At 46.4% G+C, this 19,717-nt stretch overlaps 1 protein-coding gene across 2 annotated transcripts in view; it reads left to right on the top strand.

Moving 5' to 3' along the window:
* The window catches only part of ARK2C (arkadia (RNF111) C-terminal like ring finger ubiquitin ligase 2C), an 81,057-nt gene that overhangs the window by 54,746 nt on the left and 6,594 nt on the right, over positions 1-19,717 (top strand). Inside the window, exons 2-5 of one of the 2 annotated variants that reach the window (XM_081929954.1) lie at positions 10,105-10,396; positions 12,889-12,924; positions 14,177-14,302; positions 18,407-18,536. In XM_081929954.1, the coding sequence (XP_081786080.1) occupies positions 10,105-10,396; positions 12,889-12,924; positions 14,177-14,302; positions 18,407-18,536 (584 nt within the window). The remainder of the gene's footprint in view (positions 1-10,104; positions 10,397-12,888; positions 12,925-14,176; positions 14,303-18,406; positions 18,537-19,717) is intronic. The other variant, XM_081929955.1, reaches the window with a different exon arrangement.

Genomic DNA, 19,717 nt, shown 5'->3' with positions numbered 1-19,717 from the left:
AGTTAATTTGCTCACCCCCAGCCCTGGCGAACTGTGGCCCATTAATTTCAATGGATCAGCCCTGAGTAGATCATAGTTGTACATAACCCACAGTCCTTCAGCCTAATCTACCTCACAGGGTTGTTGGGAGGGTGAAACAGAAAGAGGAAGAAACAATGCATGTTGCTTGAAAAACTTGGAGGGAAATTGTGTCATAAATAAAATAAGTAACGTTTTCAGTTTTCCAAACCATGGTTATTTCTTTACATTCCGAACCATAGTTTGGAAAAATCAAATTGCCCTCTTGTGCACATAGCTGAATTGCATTGCCTTCCCATTTGATCAAATCATCGTCTGTCATTATATCTGAAGCAGCAAAACAACATTGGAGTGATCCACCCAAATGTTTGATCGGTTGGGTATTTTCTTGTCATTGATTTTTTTTTTGAAAGGAAACCCAACACAGAGAAAAGTGGCCCTTGATTCAGTGTGTACTGCATGGTTATGGTTTAAGATATTATTAGGTTTTAACATGTTTTTTCCCCCCATTAAAGGCAGATTTCTTTTTGTTGTTGGTGTTTAGTCGTTTAATCGTGTCCGACTCTTCGTGACCCCATGGAACCAGAGCACGCCAGGCACTCCTGTCTTCCACTGTCTTCTGCAGTTTGGTCATGCTGGTAGCTTCGAGAACACTGTCCAACCATCTCGTCCTCTCTCATCCCCTTCTCCTTGTGCCCTCCATCTTTTCCAACATCAGGGTCTTTTCCAGGGAGTCTTCTCTTCTCATGAGGTGGCCAAAGTATTGGAGCCTCAGCTTCACGATCTGTCCTTCTAGTGAGCACTCAGGGCTGATTTCCTTCAGAATGGAGAGGTTTGAACTTCTTGCAGTCCATGGGACTCTCAAGAGTCTCCTCCAGCACCATAATTCAAAAGCATCAATTCTTTGGCGATCAGCCTTCTTTTTAAAGCCAGGTTATTAATCATATGACCACAACTGATATAATTGAACTTTTAAATCATCTTTTCAGTCCAGTATTCAACTAACTAGCTTTGTCAGCACTTGGATTGTTGCTTGGGCGATGCCACTGCTCCCCTCTCCATGCCTGACCCCCCCCCCCAAAAATCTGTCCTTTCTTAAAAAATACATTATTATTAATTTTAACATACAAATTATAAAACGTATCACACAAATTATTACAAATACACTTTTTTTTACTTCTATCAGCACCTCCGATGATCTTCCGTCTTAACCTCTTTTTATGCATTACTTAATTTTATATTGTCTTTACCTCTCTTAACTTATCATCTCCCCTTTCCCATTTTTACAATATTTCCAACAATACTCCTCACAGAACTTCTTGCAAACCTACGTCTCTCCATGGTTTTAGACTGGAAAGAGAAGCTGCTGAATTGCAACTTATTACCAAACTTAAAACCATGGAGAGACCTGGTCTGAACAAAGACATTGGATTCTTATCTCATTATACATGACAAAGCCATTTTTCACCTTCTCGCCCCTTGCTTTTTCCTGTAAGACCTATTGCAGTTGTTAAGAGTCGTCAACAGGCTCATCACAGCTATCTGCCAATCACCCATTCCCACCACCCTTCTGAGTAATACCCCTCCCCACCTTCTCACTATATAGAAGGGTCTGGTAACTTCTGTTTCAGCATGCACACGAAAGCTCATACCAAGAACTAACTTAGTTGGTCTTTAAGGTACTACTGGAAGGACTTTTTTTTGTTTTGACTATGGCAGACCAACACGGCTACCTATCTGTAACTGTAATTTTGCATAGTCCATCAACTTCATCCTCCATTCTTCGATCGTTGGCAATTCTTCTTGCTTCCATTTCTGGGCTAATAGTATTCTAGCTGCTGTTACTGCATATAAGAAAAGCTTCCATTCTTTTCTATTTATATCACTTCCCACCATTCCCAAAAGAAATGCTTCTGGTTTCTTTGTGAACGTATATTTCAACATTTTTTTCAACTCATTATATATCATCTCCCAAAAACATTTCACCTTTTTACATTCCCACCACATGTGATAGAATGTTCCCTCTTTTTCTTTACATTTCCCACATTTATTACTAGTTTTATACATTTTTGCTAGCTTAACAGGAGTGATATACCATCTATACATCATTTTCATCACATTTTCTTTTAATGCATTACATGCAGTAAAATTTAAACCTTCTTTCCATAATTTCAGCCAGTCACTCAGTTGTATATTATATCCAAAATCTTTAGCCCAATGAATCATAACTGACTTAACCCCCCAAAATCTGTCCTTAACCCCCGAAGCAGATTGGGAAGGATGAGGGAGATGTGCACCTTCAGTTTAAAGGATCTCAAGTTGGAATATGCTGTATATAGAAGGTCATATGATTTGTTCCTGAAAAATGTAAGTTTCTAGTCCTCAGGGTTGTGCAGAGGAAAATAGAAATCAGAAACACATGCCCACAGTCTTCTGGAAGGTTAGGGCTAAAACAGCAAGGGGAAGGGCCATCGCTGAATGGGAGAGATTCTTGTTGAAAGTCTGAACAGAGTTTGCAAGGACATTTCCTTGAATGCACTGACCAGCCTTCTCATGTTCAAGAGGGAAATGAGCCAAGGGTGTGTGGCTGACATACTCCCACCCCTCCACACATGTTTGCCCTCACCGTGTCAAGGCTGAGTGCCCAGAGGGGGCTTTTTATGACGTCACAAATCCAGTTCAGAGCGAGGGTTGTGCTTCCGGCCCTCACTCTGAATGGGCAAATGGCTTTCACTCTGCTGAATCGCAGAGATGTTTGTGTTGCAATGGGGCAAAAGTCTTAGGTGAAAATTTCCCTCTCCTACGCTGATATTCGGTAGCAGATGATGGAAAAGATCCCTTTCCTTGAGACCCTGCAGAATCCGTCAGACAGTTGTGACTTAGATGGACCAGTGGTCCGGCTTGCTACAAAGCAACTCTCTGCATCCCATCCTTTAAGACTTTCCTTTGCCTGCAAAAAGAGATAGATTTTCTTCCAGGGCCGCAGCAATGCAGCATCTCCCCGGCGTGAAACCACATCACGAGGCAAGCAGCGGGAGAACATTTGATATTCAGTCCCCAATTAGGGCTCTCTTCTCTCCACTTTTATTTTTTATATATTTTTGGCAAGCAGCTGAACAATTCCTGAGCGCTGCCCTTCCCCCGGTTGCTTCAGAGAGGTGGCTTCGAGGCAAAGGGGTTTTCAAAATGTTCGGTGTGCGAAACCAGGAGGGAGAGCGGGGAGGGAGACCGGATCATCAGCACCCTCCTGGCCTTGTACTTTGCATGTTCTTGTCCCTCAGGAGGAGGGAAGCCAAATGGAATGAGGTGGCCATTAGCTAGAGCTGCTCCTGCACCAGGCCTGAATGAATAAGATACAGCCAGAGCCATTTGCTTTCTGCAATACCTTGGCTTGAGTATGGCTTAGTTCTCATTGCAGGGTTAAGTGTGGAGACGAGGACTCACACGTGTTAATGCAGTTCTGTAAAATTAAAACAACACCCAAATCTCTGCATATAGAAAACTAGCATGTAAGAAAGAAGAGCCAATAATAATAATAATAATAATAATAATAATAATAATAATAATAATAATAATTTATTTATTTATACCCCGCCCATCTGGCTGGGCTTCCCCAGCCACTCTGGGCGGCTTCCGACAATATATTAAAATACAGTAATGCATCAAACATTAAAAGCTTCCCTAAAGAGGGCTGCCTTCAGATGTCTTCTAAAAGTCTGGTAGTTGTTGTTCTCTTTGACATCTGATGGGAGGGTGTTCCACAGGGCAGACACCACTACCAAGAAGGCCCTCTGCCTGGTTCCCTGTAACTTGGCTTCTCGCAGCGAGGGAACCGCCAGAAAGCCCTCGGCGCTGGACCTCAGTGTCCAGGTAGAATGATGGGGGTGGAGACGCAATGTGGACCTAGCACATTGCAGTAGTCCAAGTGAGAGATAACCAGAGCATGCATCATTCTGGCGAGGCAATCTGTGGGCAGATAAGAGTCTCAGTCTACGGACCAGATGGAGCCTTGCTTTCTCACTGACACTCTAGATTTCTCAGTGCAGGGATTTTTCTTGGATGGAGGAGCATTCAGTCATTCAGTGAGGTGAACCACCACCTCGCTCCCGGCAATTTGATGTGGTTTAGTCCAAACACACTTTAATCACCCAAGTAAAAGCTAGGCCTTAGCAGCATCACCAGCAATTTAGTGCAGTGGGATGCAGAAGTAAAGAGAGTATATAACATTTCTTGGTAGCTCCTTACCTAATTTCAGTTTCTATAAGGATTCAAGCTATATTTCCTGATTCCAGGCGTCTGGAGGGTTTCCATGGTACTTGGTGGCTAGTGTAGCACACTGCACATGCTCAGAGGTGCCCCATCTTTATTCAAGGCCCAGCGAGACTTGACATCTTTCCGCAGGGCCTGCAAGACAGAGCTGTTCCACCTGCCCTTTCTTTTGGACTCAGTCTGACCCTTATGTTTCCCTCCCCTTATGGTTTTGATCTATGGGCTATTATTAAAATGAGTCTGCATTTTAAATTGCATTTTAACCTGTATTTTAAATTGGTTCCCCCCCATTATGTTTTTACTGTAATTTTACTGGTGTTAGCCGCCCTGAGCGGGGAGGACGGGGTATAATAATAATAATAATAATAATAATAATAATAATAATAATAATACATTTTATTTATATCCCGCCCTCCCCAGCCAATGCCGGGCTCAGGGCGGCTAACAACAATCATATAATCAAACAATCCAACATTCTAAAAACATTTCATTATAAAAATTAATTAAGATCAAATTAATGGCAACCGTTAAGCAAAATTCTGTGCAGGTTGCCAGAGGAGGGAGTCAGGCTGCGCCCTGGCCAAAGGCCTGGTGGAACAACTCTGTCTTGCAGGCCCTGCGGAAAGATGTCAGGTCCCGCAGAGCCCTAGTCTCTTGGGACAGAGCGTTCCACCAGATTGGAGTCACAGCCGAGAAAGCCCTGGCTCTAGTTGAGTAATAAAATCTATTATTATTATTATTACTCTCACCTCAATCTCCTAATCTTCAGGTAGGAGAGGTACCCATCTGAAATCTGAGTGGAAGGAAGCAGGAAATAATGTGAGGAAATGTGCAAAGTTTCACCTGGCAGGTTGGCCCCTCTCTGATGCCCTTGCCCTGGGAAATGTACAGGGGCACAGCCTTGTTTCTTCCTTGCTTAAGGGAGACGCCAGAAACTTTGCAACAAGCAGCCATTCATTATTGCAGCCACTCGCCAGCTTCCGCTCAGACCTATTTGCTTGTCTAGCAACCACAACAATTCAGCTAGGGAAAGGGGCAAGTGGTGGATGCCACACTTTGGAAACCTGGGGTCGTATGGAGGTGAGCAACTAGCTAGTGAAACTGCCCGGAAACACAACCGATTGCAATGGTAGAACTTGAGGAAACAAGAATGTACTCTCCAAAGTTTGGACTAGGTTTGAACCTACCGGATTGACCCACATTTTCTGAAACAATATGAAGTTAGGCATCCTTCAGAATTTGCACTTCTCTGCATTTTGCAGCACAGTTCTCTACTCAAGTAATGGGTACAAAAATGCCTATATTAGTGAAAATAACATTGAAAAACACATTGTTTTCCGGGAAATTGCATTGAAAAAATGTGTCTATTGGGTGAAATTGCGAACAAAAGTGTGTGTATCAGGAGAAATTCACACTAAAATGCGGGTGACTTTTCATGAGGATTAAATAAATAAGGTAAAGGTAAAGGGACCCATGACCATTAGGTCCAGTCATGACCGACTCTGGGGTTGCGGCACTCATCTCGCTTTATTGGCCGAGGGAGCCGGCGTACAGCTTCCGGGTCATGTGGCCAGCAGGACTAAGCCCCTGGCGAACCAGAGCAGCACATGGAAACGCCGTTTACCTTCCCACCAGAGTGGTACCTATTTATCTACTTGCACGTTGACGTGCTTTCGAACTGCTAGGTTGGCAGGAGCAGGGACCGAGCAATGGGAGCTCACCCCGTCGTAGGGATTTGAACCACCGACCTTCTGATTGGCAAGCCCTAGGCTCTGTGGTTTAACCCACAAACTGAAGTGGAAATGGAGAAAGAGAATGAGAGAGAGAGAGATTCACCCATTTCCCCAATATCTCATCTGGCCAGGAGACGGGGGATATTTTCCTGAGGAAGGCAGGTCCTGCTTGGTTTAATTTAGGCTTAATGGGAGGTTATGCAAAGGTTACCTGAAGGCTGAAGGAGATTAGGACCACCCAAGAGGTGTCAAGCCTCTTGAGACTTTCTGAGTAAGGATTCCTTAAATCTAAGCCAGGGAAATGGGGGACTGGAGATTTATGTACGAGCCTAACAGGGATTATGGACACCTGCATCTTTTTGTCTCAATAAATTTAGGGGCTTTGACGAGGCCATTTGTTTGCTGTCTTTAATAAAAACTCAGATTGAAAGTGAAGCTTCCTAGACTCCTAGAACAATCCTCTGCAATGCAGGAATCCAGCCGAAGAATCCCTGGCAGATGGCCCTCCAAACCTCTGAAGGAGGAGAGCCCACCATCTCCCAGGGTAGCCCATTCCACTGTCAAAGAGCTCCTGCCATCAGAAAGTTCTTCCTAATGGTTCATCTCTTAAATTGGACCCTCTGGAGCAGCAAAAAACAAACAAACAAGCCTGCTCCATCTTCCTTGTGACTGCCCTTCAGATATTTATTATTATTATTATTATTATTATTATTATTATTATTATTATTAATCATTTTTATTGATTTTCCAATTTAAAAAAATCCAATTGAATATCCAATCATAATACTTCAATTAAAACAAAAAAACTAAAATAAAAAAGATCAAATTATAGTCCAAATTATATTTATTAATTTCTTGGGGCTCCCCACGGTCTGGATCTCTGGAGCATAGCTCCACATCTTAGTCCTGCTTCTCCTGTTGCTTCCACATTTTCCACATCTCGAATTATGAAGCGTTAAAATCGAGCCCTTCAGATATTTAAAATGGTCACTGCACTTGTTGGGCAGAATCAAGATTGTTATATGCCCTGCTTTACTTTACTTGAAAGAACCCTGTATTTGAAGGAATGTCCAGAATAAGTCTGATTTATGTATAAAGAACCCTGAGAAGTGAGAGCGGGCATGTGTGTGTGTGTGTGTGTGTGTGTGTGCGCTGGTTTGTCAACTCCAGGGGGCCGAGGTATCTTCAGCCCCCTCCTTTTTTGTTTGAAGGGCGCCTGGCCCCCTCAATTTTCAGGGGGGCAGGCATGAGTGCTTGGCCTCCTCCAGAGGGTGTGACGTCATGGAAGGCTGGTGGGGACTGGCTGAGGGGACTGGCATGGCCTGGCAGAAGGTCGCACCAGCCTATACGGTCTTGGGTGACATGTGCGACAACACATGTTACACACGTGACATCATCCCACACACAGCGCATGCTAGGCTCCCTCAATCTTGTGGGCAGTCTGGCGCCTCTGGTTTGTGTCCCTTTCCTGTGGAGATGTCCTGGAAAGGCTGGTCAGACTGTTATGTACTGAAGTTCTCACCCTGGGCCAGCAGGGGGATACTGTAGGTAGTTTTCACTCAGGTCCACATATGCAAATAAGGAATTGAAAGTGACGTTGAAGTGATTGGATAGTTACAGAAAGTTGTTACTGTTGCTTTGTAGTTGAGCTCTATATAAGCAGGTTGGCTGAACCATTCAGTTCTGTTCTGGCCTGTGAATAAACAAGAACTGTTTGAAGAATCGCCTGATATGTGTTGTCTGATATGTTCACCCACAACTTAACAAAGAGCAGTAGGAGGAACTGGAATCTAAGGCAGGCCCTAGACATTTTGGCTCCTTAGGCGAACCCCAAAATGGTGCCTCCCCACCAAGGAATAAGGGGTGGATGAAGAGCGACATGAGAAACAAGGCGGGAAATAATTGGGAAACATTGGGATCTGTTGTCCGAGGTGGCCGTCTCACCTTAGCTCATGGGTGGGCCGGCCCTGATGCCCAAGAAATCTTGGTGTTGCTTGGGAAGGAACGTGAAGCCATGAGTCAGACCCTAGAGAGGAGCCCTGTAGGTTGTCAAAAGGGAAAGCCACCTGGGCAATGCCTGTTCCTTCTCTTTCCCCACAGAGCCCAGCCCTCCCTCCTGCCCCTGTTGGCAGAAACAGCACTGGCACAAACAGACGGCTCAAGCCCAACCCACTCGAAGAAGGGCCTGTTTGCTTACCCAGTCCAAAGATGCTTCTTGTATGCCGTGCAAAAGCTATGTCCACCTTAAAGTTTGTGGCAAAAGTCATAATCCAAGTTCAAGTGTGTTATGTACTGAGTTCAATAGGATCCAAAATGCAGCAGTCTGATTGGTCCTTGAACAATAGGATTCAGAATGCAGCAGTCCGATTGGTCCTAGAACAATAGGATTCAGCAGTCTGATTGGTCCTAGAACAATAGGATCCAGAATGCAGCAGTCCGACTGGTCCTAGAACAATAGGATCCAGAATGCAGCAGTCCGATTGGTCCTAGAACAATAGGATTCAGCAGTCTGATTGGTCCTAGAACAATAGGATCCAGAATGCAGCAGTCCGACTGGTCCTAGAACAATAGGATCCAGAATGCAGCAGTCTGATTGGTCCTAGAACAATAGGATTCAGAATGCAGCAGTCTGATTGGTCCTAGAACAATAGGATTCAGAATGCAGCAGTCTGATTGGTCCTAGAACAATAGGATTCAGCAGTCTGATTGGTCCTAGAACAATAGGATCCAGAATGCAGCAGTCTGATTGGTCCACAGGAGCCACCCAATCCAGCTCCAGGTGGAAGTGAATCCACAACCTGATTGGCCTACAGGAGAATCCCAGAATTAGCCAATCACGTGGGGCCCATTGTGTAAATAATGTATATAAAGCAGACATTCTGGGGGAACTTCCATTCCTCCACACCACTATGATCTGAATAAAGAGCATGAAATCCACTCTCGACTCCGAGTTTATTTCAAAGTGCTTAATCGAGGGAGAGACAGGATGTTGGTAGTGGTGCGGGGCTTAAAGTTGGCTATCAGCAGAGTGTATCTGAAGAAGTGTGCATGCACACGAAAGCTCATACCAAGAACTAACTTAGTTGGTCTTTAAGGTGCTACTGGAAGGAAAAAAAATTTGTTTTGACTATCAGCAGGGTGGGCATTGAGTCCTTTGTTGGTGCCTAGGGCATGTGTATGCACAAGACAGGACCAGGGGCTTGGCACAGAGGGTGAACAAAATCCACTGTGCCAGCCCAACCCTTACTGCCACTGCTGGGTGGGTGTGGGGCACACTCTGTGCCACCTGCCTGTGTACTCATGCAAGCAGTAGCCTGGCCAGCTGATGCGTCTGTTGATGGGCGCACTCCCCAACACTGATCGGATAACCTTTCAGTGAGGGGGCAGGAGGCGTGGCGGCAAGGCCAGGCTGGGCTCTGGGACCCAGAGATTTCTGATGGCAATCAGGGTGGGGATCTGGGGATGACAACATCTATCTCGCACCCCCTCAAAATCATGTGTCTGGGGCTATGGGCCCCCATGCTAAAGGTAAAGGACTCCTGACCATTAGGTCCAGTCTTGACTGACTCTGGGGTTGCGGCGCTCATATCGCTTTATTGGCCGAGGGAGCCGGCGTACAGCTTCCGGGTCATGTGGCCAGCATGACTAAGCCGCTTCTGGAGAACCAGAGCAGCACACGGAAACGCCGTTTACCTTCCCACCGGAGCGGTACCTATTTATCTACTTGCACTTTGACGTGCTTTCAAACTGCTAGGTTGGCAGGAGCAGGGACCGAGCAACGGGAGCTCACCCTGTCGCGAGGTTTCAAACCGCCGACCTTCTGATAGGCAAGTCCTAGGCTCTGTGGTTTAACCCACAGCACCACCCGTATCCCTACATCATGAGCATTTAAGCAGAAGCTGTACAGCAGACTGAGTAGCTTTGCCCCCTTGACTACGGTGAGACGTATTGCGTTTCTGTTCAAAGTGAGATGCTCTTTCACGAGGGTACCCTCTTTCGCACCAGCACTTGTGCACACGACGTGTGAACACGCCTCGGGTTGCGCAGAGCACCTCTGACCATCCTCCCGCTTTTTCCCTTTCAGGCGCTCCTTTTCAAAGGTCTCAGCATCCTCATGCTACCTCCTGCCGGCACTTCCACCTGGGCCCCCAGCCTCAGATTTCCACAGACTTCCCCCTGCCTCACGCCGTCCAGCCTCACATGGCAACCGCGCACCAGCACGGAGGCCCCCTGCACCCGCCCATGCCGCCTCTGCCTGCCCTGCCATTCCAGGAAGTGACGGGACCCTCTTTCCTACCTCAGGCCCTTCACCAGCAATACCTCCTCCAGCAGCAGCTCCTCGAGGCCCAGCACCGCAGACTCATGCCTCATCCCAGGTGAGCAAGCATCTCCACCATCAGCCAAGATCATTTTTAAATGGTCCAAGGTCAATCTCTGGTTCTCACAACCCTTATCTTGCAGCTGGAGATCTCCCAGTTACACTCCTGTCACAGTTTCACAAGCTCCCTCTAGAGGGAAACAGTCTCCACTTGTATCAATCCTTTCAAGCACAACTCAAGCAATAAAGATAGTTTCAATTTTCAGTTACTTTCCCTCCTTTTTAAACGCAGGAGAGGACAATGGAAACAGTATCTTACTCTTATTTAGCTGGCTGTCAAATACGTTCTGTCAATGAACTCACTCAAAACACCACTCTTTCTGGCAGCCCGTTTTCCAGGTTCAGAGCAGTGGTAATTTGATTTTTCCCTCTCTCCTGCAGGCTCAACTAGGTCCAAAATTTCCCCCCTCTTCTCCTGCTTCCAAGGTTTTTTTTTTTTTTTGTAATTTTAACCGATGGAAATTTAATCCTTTGCCAAAGGCTTTCCAAGACTTTAGCTTGTAACGTCTTTGCTTCAAACTATTTACAAAAGACGAAGGCGGACCTCCTGTTTAGAACCTTCCCGTTACGATGCCAAATTAAAGTATTTAGATCCAATTTTCCGTTCTACTCACGGATAGTTGTTTAAAATCCAATTGTCCACAGGAAAAAGTCAGCGCTCTCCGGCAACAGCAATGCGGCTTCACTCCGTGAAAGAAGCAGTCAATTCGAAGCACCGCGCCACTCACCCCACGTCACTCCGGATCCCCAAAACAGGGTTTCCCCATGAGTAGGGGAGGCACAAAAGGTCCCACCATCAGCCAAGATCATGGATGTGACCAGTTTGGGACATCCTAACAGCCAATGTCTTCTGCATGCTGTTGGACCCTTCTGAGCCCATTAGCCCCAGCCAACATGGCCAATGGATTGTGCAAGTTGCAGTTCTGCTTTTGCAAAAAAACAACAACACAACAACAAATATCCCTGCATGCAGAAAGCTAGCACATCAGGGACATAATTTCTACTGTAGCCTTCTTCCTGATGTCTTAGCTCTCCATGGCACCCTGCCTCCCCGCCAGGGAAGAATGGGTGAGGGAAGATCTACAGGAAAGAAAGATAGACATTGGGATCTCCTGCCCTGGTGGATATTGCCGCCTGAGGCAGTTGCCTCACCTTGCTTCATGAGTGGGCCGGCCCTGACTACAGCTCCTATCAATCTGTACCATTAACTAAGCTGGCTGGGGTTGTGGTGCCACAAAATCTGGGGACCTAAGGTGGAAGAACACTACCAGGTATTTTAGTCCAATCCCCTGCCAAGGCAGGAAACCCACTGCTGATGTATCCTTTGTCAAAAACCTTTAGCAAAGGTGGGCGGATTTCAAAGGCTGTAAGTTAAATCAGTGGAGGATGGGCTTATCAATGGCTGCCTACCATAATAACAAAGAATTTCTAGTTTTACGGCTGACACCCAATTTGTGTGTCATTCCCACTCCCCACCCACATAGGGCAGCACCCCCCAAATGGTCAACTGATATTTGTTTTTAATTTATTTTTGCTTTTGAGTTGCTTTTAACGTTTCATGATTTTATTGTTTGGTTTTATATTTTTATGTTGTTGCAAATCCCTGCAATATATATATATTTATGATACAGTGATATATAAATATTTCTATAAAGAAATAAAATAAATAAACGTAAGCATGCAGCACCCAGCCCTTTCCCTGCTTCTGTGGGCTGAAGTGGTACCATCTAGGAAAAAAAGAAACTTTACTACTTAATTCTGGTATATAGCAGGTCTGGGAGGAACTTGTTGCCCTCCAGATACTGATGAACTCTCATCAGCCACAGTCAGTACGGACAACAGTCAGGAAAGATGGGAGATGTTCTCCAACAACATCTGGAGGGCCATAGGTTCCTCATCCCTGGCCTAAAATCTCGAAACTCTATGCACAGCAACAGTATACATAAAATGGGGTCAAACCACAGGGTGTCTGTCTCTAGAGCAGTGGTTCCCAATCTTTTTTTTTTTTTGGCCATGCCTCTCCTAAGCACCTCTAAAATCCTGATGCCCCCCACCCCTGTAAAAATATAATTCTTATTATTCAAAAGGTGAACTCCTACTCACGTAGAGGAAGCCTGAAAGGCCATTAACTTGGTCTAAACAAGCTTCCAAATTGCCCCCTTTAAAAATCAAATTGCCCCCCTGTGGGGCATGTGCCTCACATTGGGAACCACGGCTCTAGAGTGTCCCTGCTTGGCCAACCTTGAAACCACTGTCTCACTCGAGTACCGGGACCTTCTGTGTAAGCAAATCATATGTATTGCAGCCTCCCCAACCTTCAAATGTTGTCAGACTACAACTCCAGTATCCCTAGCCAGCATGGCACAATGGTCAGGGTTGCTGGATGCTGTAGTCTGGAATGTTGGGAAAACACTAGCTTGCGAAAAGCTGTCATTAATACTTTGTCCAATCTGTGAATACACTCTATTGACTCGAATGCTTTGTCTGCAGGTCACCATTAAGCTCTGTGCAGGCAACTGATCCAGGGTGAGTGAAGATGCGTGTGCATGCACGTGTGCATGTGTGAGTTGGTGAGGTGGGCAAGGAAGTGTGACTAAATCTGCAGGCACAGCCCTGTTTGCATTCAGTATACTCAGAACATCAGAAGAGATGGACCAGCCATGCATTTTGCCTTCTGCTGTTTATGCAGGAACTCACTGCAAGCTGAGTTAATGGTATAGCATCCCACTGAGCTTTGAATATAGGCTTGTGCATGCTCGACAGCCCTCCATTTCGCAGGGTTCCTGAGGGCATGGTCAGAGCCAGTGTTCACACCACTGGGTTTGTTTTCACAGGCTGAATGTGTGTAGCTCATGAACGATGGGGAAAGGCAATATCTCAATAGTAGAGTGCATGCTTATCATGCAGAAGATCACATGTTCAATTCTGGACATCTCCGGTTATTTGTTTTTTTAATCCAGAAGCATAGCTCTCTCTCCCCTGCCCCCCCCCCCGAGAGTCATTGCCAGTCAGAACAGACCAACCTTCACCAATTGTGCTCTAGTTGTTATTGAAGCCCATCTCCCACCACCCTGACCAGCCTGGTCAAATTGTAGTCCAAAGGTACCCAGTTGGGGAAGGCTAGAGGGCTAGACAACACAGTCATACCTCATGTTACGTTTGCTTCAGGTTGCGCATTTTCAGGTTGCGTCCCGCAGCAACCTGGAAGTACCGGAAAGGGTTACTTCCGGGTTTTGCCGCTCGCGCATGCGCAGATGCGGGTTGTGTTCTCTTCAGGTTGTGAACGGGCCTCCGGAACAGATCCTGTTCGCAACCAGAGGTACCACCATACTGGACAAGGGAGGCAAGGACATAAGAATAGCCTGCTGGGTCAGCCCAATGGCTCAACTAATCCAGCAACTTATTCTCACAGTGGCCAATCAGATGCCTGTGGGAAGCCTGCAAGCAGGTCCCAAACATTTCCCCTCCTGCAGTTTCTGGCAACTGATGTGCAGAAGCACACAGTCTAGTTGAAGAGCACAGCCATCATATCTAGTAGCCATCAATAGTCTTTTCCACAAATTTGCCATGGCCATAATTGCCTCCCTTGGGAGCAAATTCCATGTTTTGACCTGGATGCTTCCTATGACCCTGGTCCCCCAACCCTGTGCATTCACGGACCCTGAATCAGTTGTCTGAACAGGGTTATCAGTGTTGCTTTGGATGCAGGATTCAGAACAGTGGGGGTGGGTGTCAGACATGAGCCTCTTTTGCTCACCTTTCTTCCTCAACCCTGTAGGCGGACTCAGGAGCGTATCTCTGTCCAACCTCATCGGTTACATCCAAGCTTCGAATTTGGCCATCAACTGCAAACTCCTCAACCCATGGGCCCCCAGCCCAGATATTTAGCGGAAGGAACAGACTGGTAAGTCATTCCTTGCTGTGACAACTGGGGTGAAATCAGGTCCGGAGCAAGGTGGGGGCGATGGGGGTGGACCGCCCCGGGTGTCATTACCGAGGTGGGTGACATTTGGCGTGCCGCGCGCCTGTGACTCCCGCCTACCCTGAGCCATCAGGGGAAGGGGATGAGTTGCACCACATTTCGCTGCTTTGTTTTGACAGCCCCGCGCTGCCTGGCTGCTGGAGGAGGCATGCAGGCAGGCTCAGAAACATACCACATTTTTCGCACCATAGGGCGCACCGGACCATAGGGCGCACCTAGTTTTGGGAGGTGGAAAACAAGAAAAAAATTATTCTGAACCCCAGAAGCCAGAACAGCAAGAGGGATCTGGCTTCTGGGATACTGTGTGGCTGTTCTGGCTTCTGGGGTAACCGCGCTAAGCCTCTTCAGGGCAGCGGGATGAAGGCTCCTCCTGCCCAAAGAGGCTGCGCAGGGCTAAAGCAGAAGCCAGGACAGACGTGTCACTGAAGGGGCACTGCGCCTTCTCTCTCTCTGCGCAGCGCCCCTCCTTCACAGGAGAGGTGCTGCGCAGAGAGGGAGAAGGTGCAGCACCCTTCAGCGAAGCTGGAGAAGGAACAGAAGGAGACCCTTCTGCTCCTCCTCCGGCTTCGCTGGACAGGCGCGTCGCTGCGAAGCCAAGGAGCCTGCATTTGCTCCATAGGACGCACACACATTTCCCCTTCATTTTTGGAGGGGAAAAAGTGCGTCCTATAGAGCGAAAAATACGGTAGGCCAAGCATTCACTAAAAAAGGCTTTGGTCAATCCTTCCCGCGAACAACTCCTGGCAATGACAATGGATAGATCACAGCCAGTCTTTTTATACTCAGAGTAGGTCACAGTCTCTTGGGAGTCCAACTAGATTTCAATGTGTGTGGGAGGGGGGATGACAAGAAATTTCCTGTACCAGGTACCACCTGACTTTGCTACACCACTGGGCGAAATAGAAGTCTTGTGATACCAGTTCCTGTGAGGAACGGTTGAAGGAGCTGGGCATGTGTATAGCATGGAGAATATAAGACTAATAGGAAACATGATGGCAATGTTCAAATATCTGAAGGGTGTCATGCAACAGTAATTTAGTGGCAAATTCAGAGATGCAGGATCCCTAAATGAAACAACAACACCCCCTTACAGTCACACCCCCTTCTAAGATCATGCAACCTTCTAAGATAATACAGTGTAATAATGATGATGATGATGATAATAGTAATACAGTGGTGCCTCGCAAGACGAAAATAATCCGTTCTGCGAGTCTCTTCATCTAGCGGTTTTTTCGTCTTGCGAAGCAACCCTATTAGCGGCTTAGCGCTATTAGCGGCTTAGTGGCTTAGCGGCTAAAAGGCTATTAGCGGCTTAGCGGCTTAGAAAAAGGGGGAAAAAGCGAAAAAAATCACAAGACTCGCAAGACGTTTTTGTCTTGCGAAGCAAGCCCATAGAGAAATTCGTCTTGCGAAACGCATCGAAAAACGGAAAACCCTTTCGTCTAGCGGGTTTTTCGTCTTGTGAGGCATTCGTCTTGCGGGGCACCACTGTAGATGCATTACCACAATCAGTGCAAAGCACCATGTATTGCCTTTCAGCAAGATCTATTATTTGCACATACACTGGCAAATTATTTGGAGTGCTTGAGTATCTTCGTTTGGAGTGACTTAAATTGTCGTTTCCTTGAAGTTCCATTGTACATGACAGAACTTGCACAGCATTGTCTTGAAATGGAAGCACCTTGTGTTCTCAGTGCCCCATAATGCTTAGCTTTAGAGCATCAGAGCTTTCCCTAAATATTCTTCCAGTGTTCCTTCTTTTGAGTTATCCTAGGAGCCAATCCACAGTGGCCGATTCACCTCCTTTTACTCTTAAAAAATACAAAGTCATTTTTTAAGCCTCGGTGACTCAAAAGCTCCCCTTTTATGCTGATTGGGTAGCTATAGGGCTATGGAGACAGGGACCCTGCTGCAGAAATATTACTGAGTCTTGCACCTCTTGTCACCCTCAACCACCACACCTGCAGAAGATGGAGTAGACTAGTTCTGTGTCGTTTCAGATAGCAGAGTGGTTTAACCATCAACCCCTCTTCCCAGGGAACTCTGGGAATTGGAGCTCTGGAAGGGGGGAATCTGAGTCTTCTAACAACTCTCAGCACCCATTAACAAACCACACCTCCCAGAATTCTTTGGCTCTTTAAAGAGTTTTCATAGTTCTTTAAATGTATGGTATGAATGTGGCCTTCATGTTGCCTTTGTAGAAGTTCATAGGGAGGAAGATGGGGATAAAAACAGAACTGGCTGACTCCACCTATGGTTGGCTTCTTTCTTTTCTTTTCTTTTCTTTGCTAATAATTTTTTTTATTCATTTTTCTTTTTCATTCCTTACATACATCTCAAATTCTTAACCTTTACTATATATTCCTCCCCTCCTAGGCTTCCCCCAACTTCCACTTCTTATTTGTTTCTCTTTTCGCCCACTTTGCTGCTTCCTAACAGAAAAAGTTATTAATAACAACATCAAACCTAAAAACATAAGAGTAAAAGTAAACACACCATAATATTTCTCTATCTTCTAAACATTTTCTAATACTAATAATGTGAATGTTTATTTAAATCCTGCCATCCAGTCTATCAACTTTCTTTGTTTCTGCAAGTATGATATAAATGGTTCCCATTCTTTTTCAAAACCGCTGTTGTCTTTTTCTCTTAGTCTGTCTGTCATTTTTGCCAGTTCTACATAGTTCATCAACTTCTCTTGCCATTGTTCCTAACTTGGTATTTCTCCAGTCTTCCAGTTTTGTGCAATCAACATTCTTGCTGCTGTAGTGGCATACATCAATAAAATCCTCTTTTCTTTTGGCCTAAAATACCAAGTAAGAAGGCTTCTGGTTTTTTTACAGAAGTTATTTTCAACATTTCCTTCAATTTATTATATATCATTTCCCAATAGGCTTTTACCTTTTTACACTCCCACCACATATGATAGAACGTACCTTCTGTTTCACATCTCCAAAACTCTTTCTTTCCATTTTTATACATTTTTTGCCAGTTTAACCGGTGACAGATACCATCTATACATCATTTTCATATAGTTCTCTCTCAGCTTCTTTCTTTCTTTTTTTCTTTTCTGCCCTACCAGTCCCAACGGGCATCAGACACCACTGGGAGGGAGAGGAGGGAAAGACTATTGGCACACCTTTTACACTAATTTGAGCTTGTTTTGCACAGGATCTCAGAGTCCTTTCCATATACAGGACCACATGCAGATTCTGTGGAAAAGGCCAACAAGCAGAGAAGTTTGCATATTTTTCACTCCATAAGACGCACCTGACCATAAGACGCACCTAGTTTTTGGAGGAGGAAAGGGGGAAAGCTCCATTTTTTGGGGGGGATCAGCTCACAGTTGTGCAGCTTCTTTTGCAAAGGGGGAAAAGCCCTGTTTTTTTTGAGGATCAGCTCAAAGTTGTTGAGCTTACTTTGCAAAGGGGAAAAAATCCTGTTTTTATGGGGTTCAACTCACAGTTCTGCAGCTTCTTTAGGAAAGGAAAGGGGGCCTTTTCTACAGTTTCCAGACAGATAATCTAATCAGCCAGTCACATGTTGCTGGGGAAACAAACAGCCTCCGTCTGCAGAACATTCAACAATGGAGGCCTGGGCAAGGGGGCGGGGCCAGAAAGGGAGCCAGCGAACAACCACACATTCACTCCATAAGACGCACAGACATTTCCCCTTACTTTTTAGGAGGAAAAACGTGCGTCTTATGGAGCGAAAAATACGGTAACAATCGCACCCTACTTTTTACATTTAATTGCCTATGCTGTTTTCTCTTTCTCTTGACCACCGGTGCTTTGAAACTCCACAGGGTTAATGTATATACCAACCAAACTCTGTACTATTTGGATGAGTCACCATGCCTCCAGGCTCATGTTCCTTCTATCCGGTGAAAGATATAAAAACAGCATTAGCCATTGGGTTTGAACTCATAGTGTATGTGTGTTGGGAAGGGGGTGGTGGAATGGGAGACTTTTTATAAAAAACGTTGCACAACGCCTGAAAGCGATTCGTATTTCTGCACCCTTCCAGGGATCTCAGCGTCGATGCTGGCCTAACTCACAACCAGTTCCAGGTCAGGCCAGTTCCACAACATTATCAGCATTACTTAGCGACACAACGAATGCAGCATTTTCCCCGGAACACGTCCTCAACGCAGATGGTAAGCGAAGCGGGAGTTGCTGGGGGTCACTTGAAGCCTGGCTTAGACTAACAGCATGGTAACCAGAACCTGGTGATGGAGCACATTCTATGCGTGCAGAAAGCCCCAAATACTATCCCTAGCATTTCCAGCTCAAGTGTGCTGGTCCCGAGGGTTAACCGTGCGGCGAGGTCCAAATCCAGTCTGAGGTTGAGGGTGCGGTATGGAGACTGTCTGTCAAAGCTGAAGCTGGGTCCAAGGCAGGGAGTTGGGTGAGGTCAGGAACTCTGGCAGAAGAGCAGGACAGGGTGCAGGCAGGAGCAGGCTACCAACAATGTTGCTCCCGCAACCTGGGACTGGGGCTGGCTGGCTTTTATCTTCCCCAATGCATAGGGCGGCCCCGGTCCACAGGTGACTCACCTCTCCTGGCCTGGAAGTGAGCACTCCTCCTGCAAGAACTTAGTTCCCTCTGCCTCTCTGCCCTGAGCCTCTGCAGCTCAGGAGAGACTGGAGGGTTACCGGACCCAGAGGCAACCTCAGCTTCCCCTGACGGGGCTGAGAGTGGAGCACCTGCAGACAATGGGTCCTCCATCCCCTCAGGAGCCAGAGCAGACTCAGCTGGTGCCTGCACCTGAGGATCCAGCACAGGTGAGGACCCTTCAGGCTCAAGCCCCAGCCCCGGCTCAGCTGGTTCTGGAGGCGGGGACTCCTGTGCAGGCTGGGATTCCTCAGGGTCAGCCTCCGAGTCCGAATCCAAGGCCATCACATCAAGGCTCATTTGATCCTTGAGAGCCATTGCCAGTCAGCTTAGGCGATACCACCCTATAAGGGCCAGTGGTCTGACTCTGCTTATGGGAGCTTAATGAGTCCACGTCTATTCTTGGACTGCTTGAAAGAATGATGCTTCCCAGCTTGGAAATACAAAACTCGGCAGCTCATAGGGCTAGCATCTGAATGTTCTTACCCGGCTCAGATTTCTGCCTCTCTCCTGCCCAAATCCTCTCACCCAATCTTCTCTTTTTGCTGCTTTGATAATAGAGTTGGGATGGCAGGATATACCACCCCATCTCTCCCCTCCCCCCTCTGTGAGCAGCCTGGCATGCAAGATTGGGCTGCTCACAACACTCATCTCTGAGTTCTTCTCTGGTTCAGATTTTAATCTGTGCTGGAGAAGTACTGTAGTTTTCGCTCTATAAGACGCA

This window comes from Podarcis melisellensis (genome assembly GCF_964234715.1).
Source record: "Podarcis melisellensis genome assembly, chromosome: 11".
NCBI lineage: Eukaryota > Metazoa > Chordata > Lepidosauria > Squamata > Lacertidae > Podarcis > Podarcis melisellensis.
The sequence above is the reverse complement of the archived record's forward strand: the minus strand, read 5'-3'. Positions and strand labels throughout refer to the sequence as shown.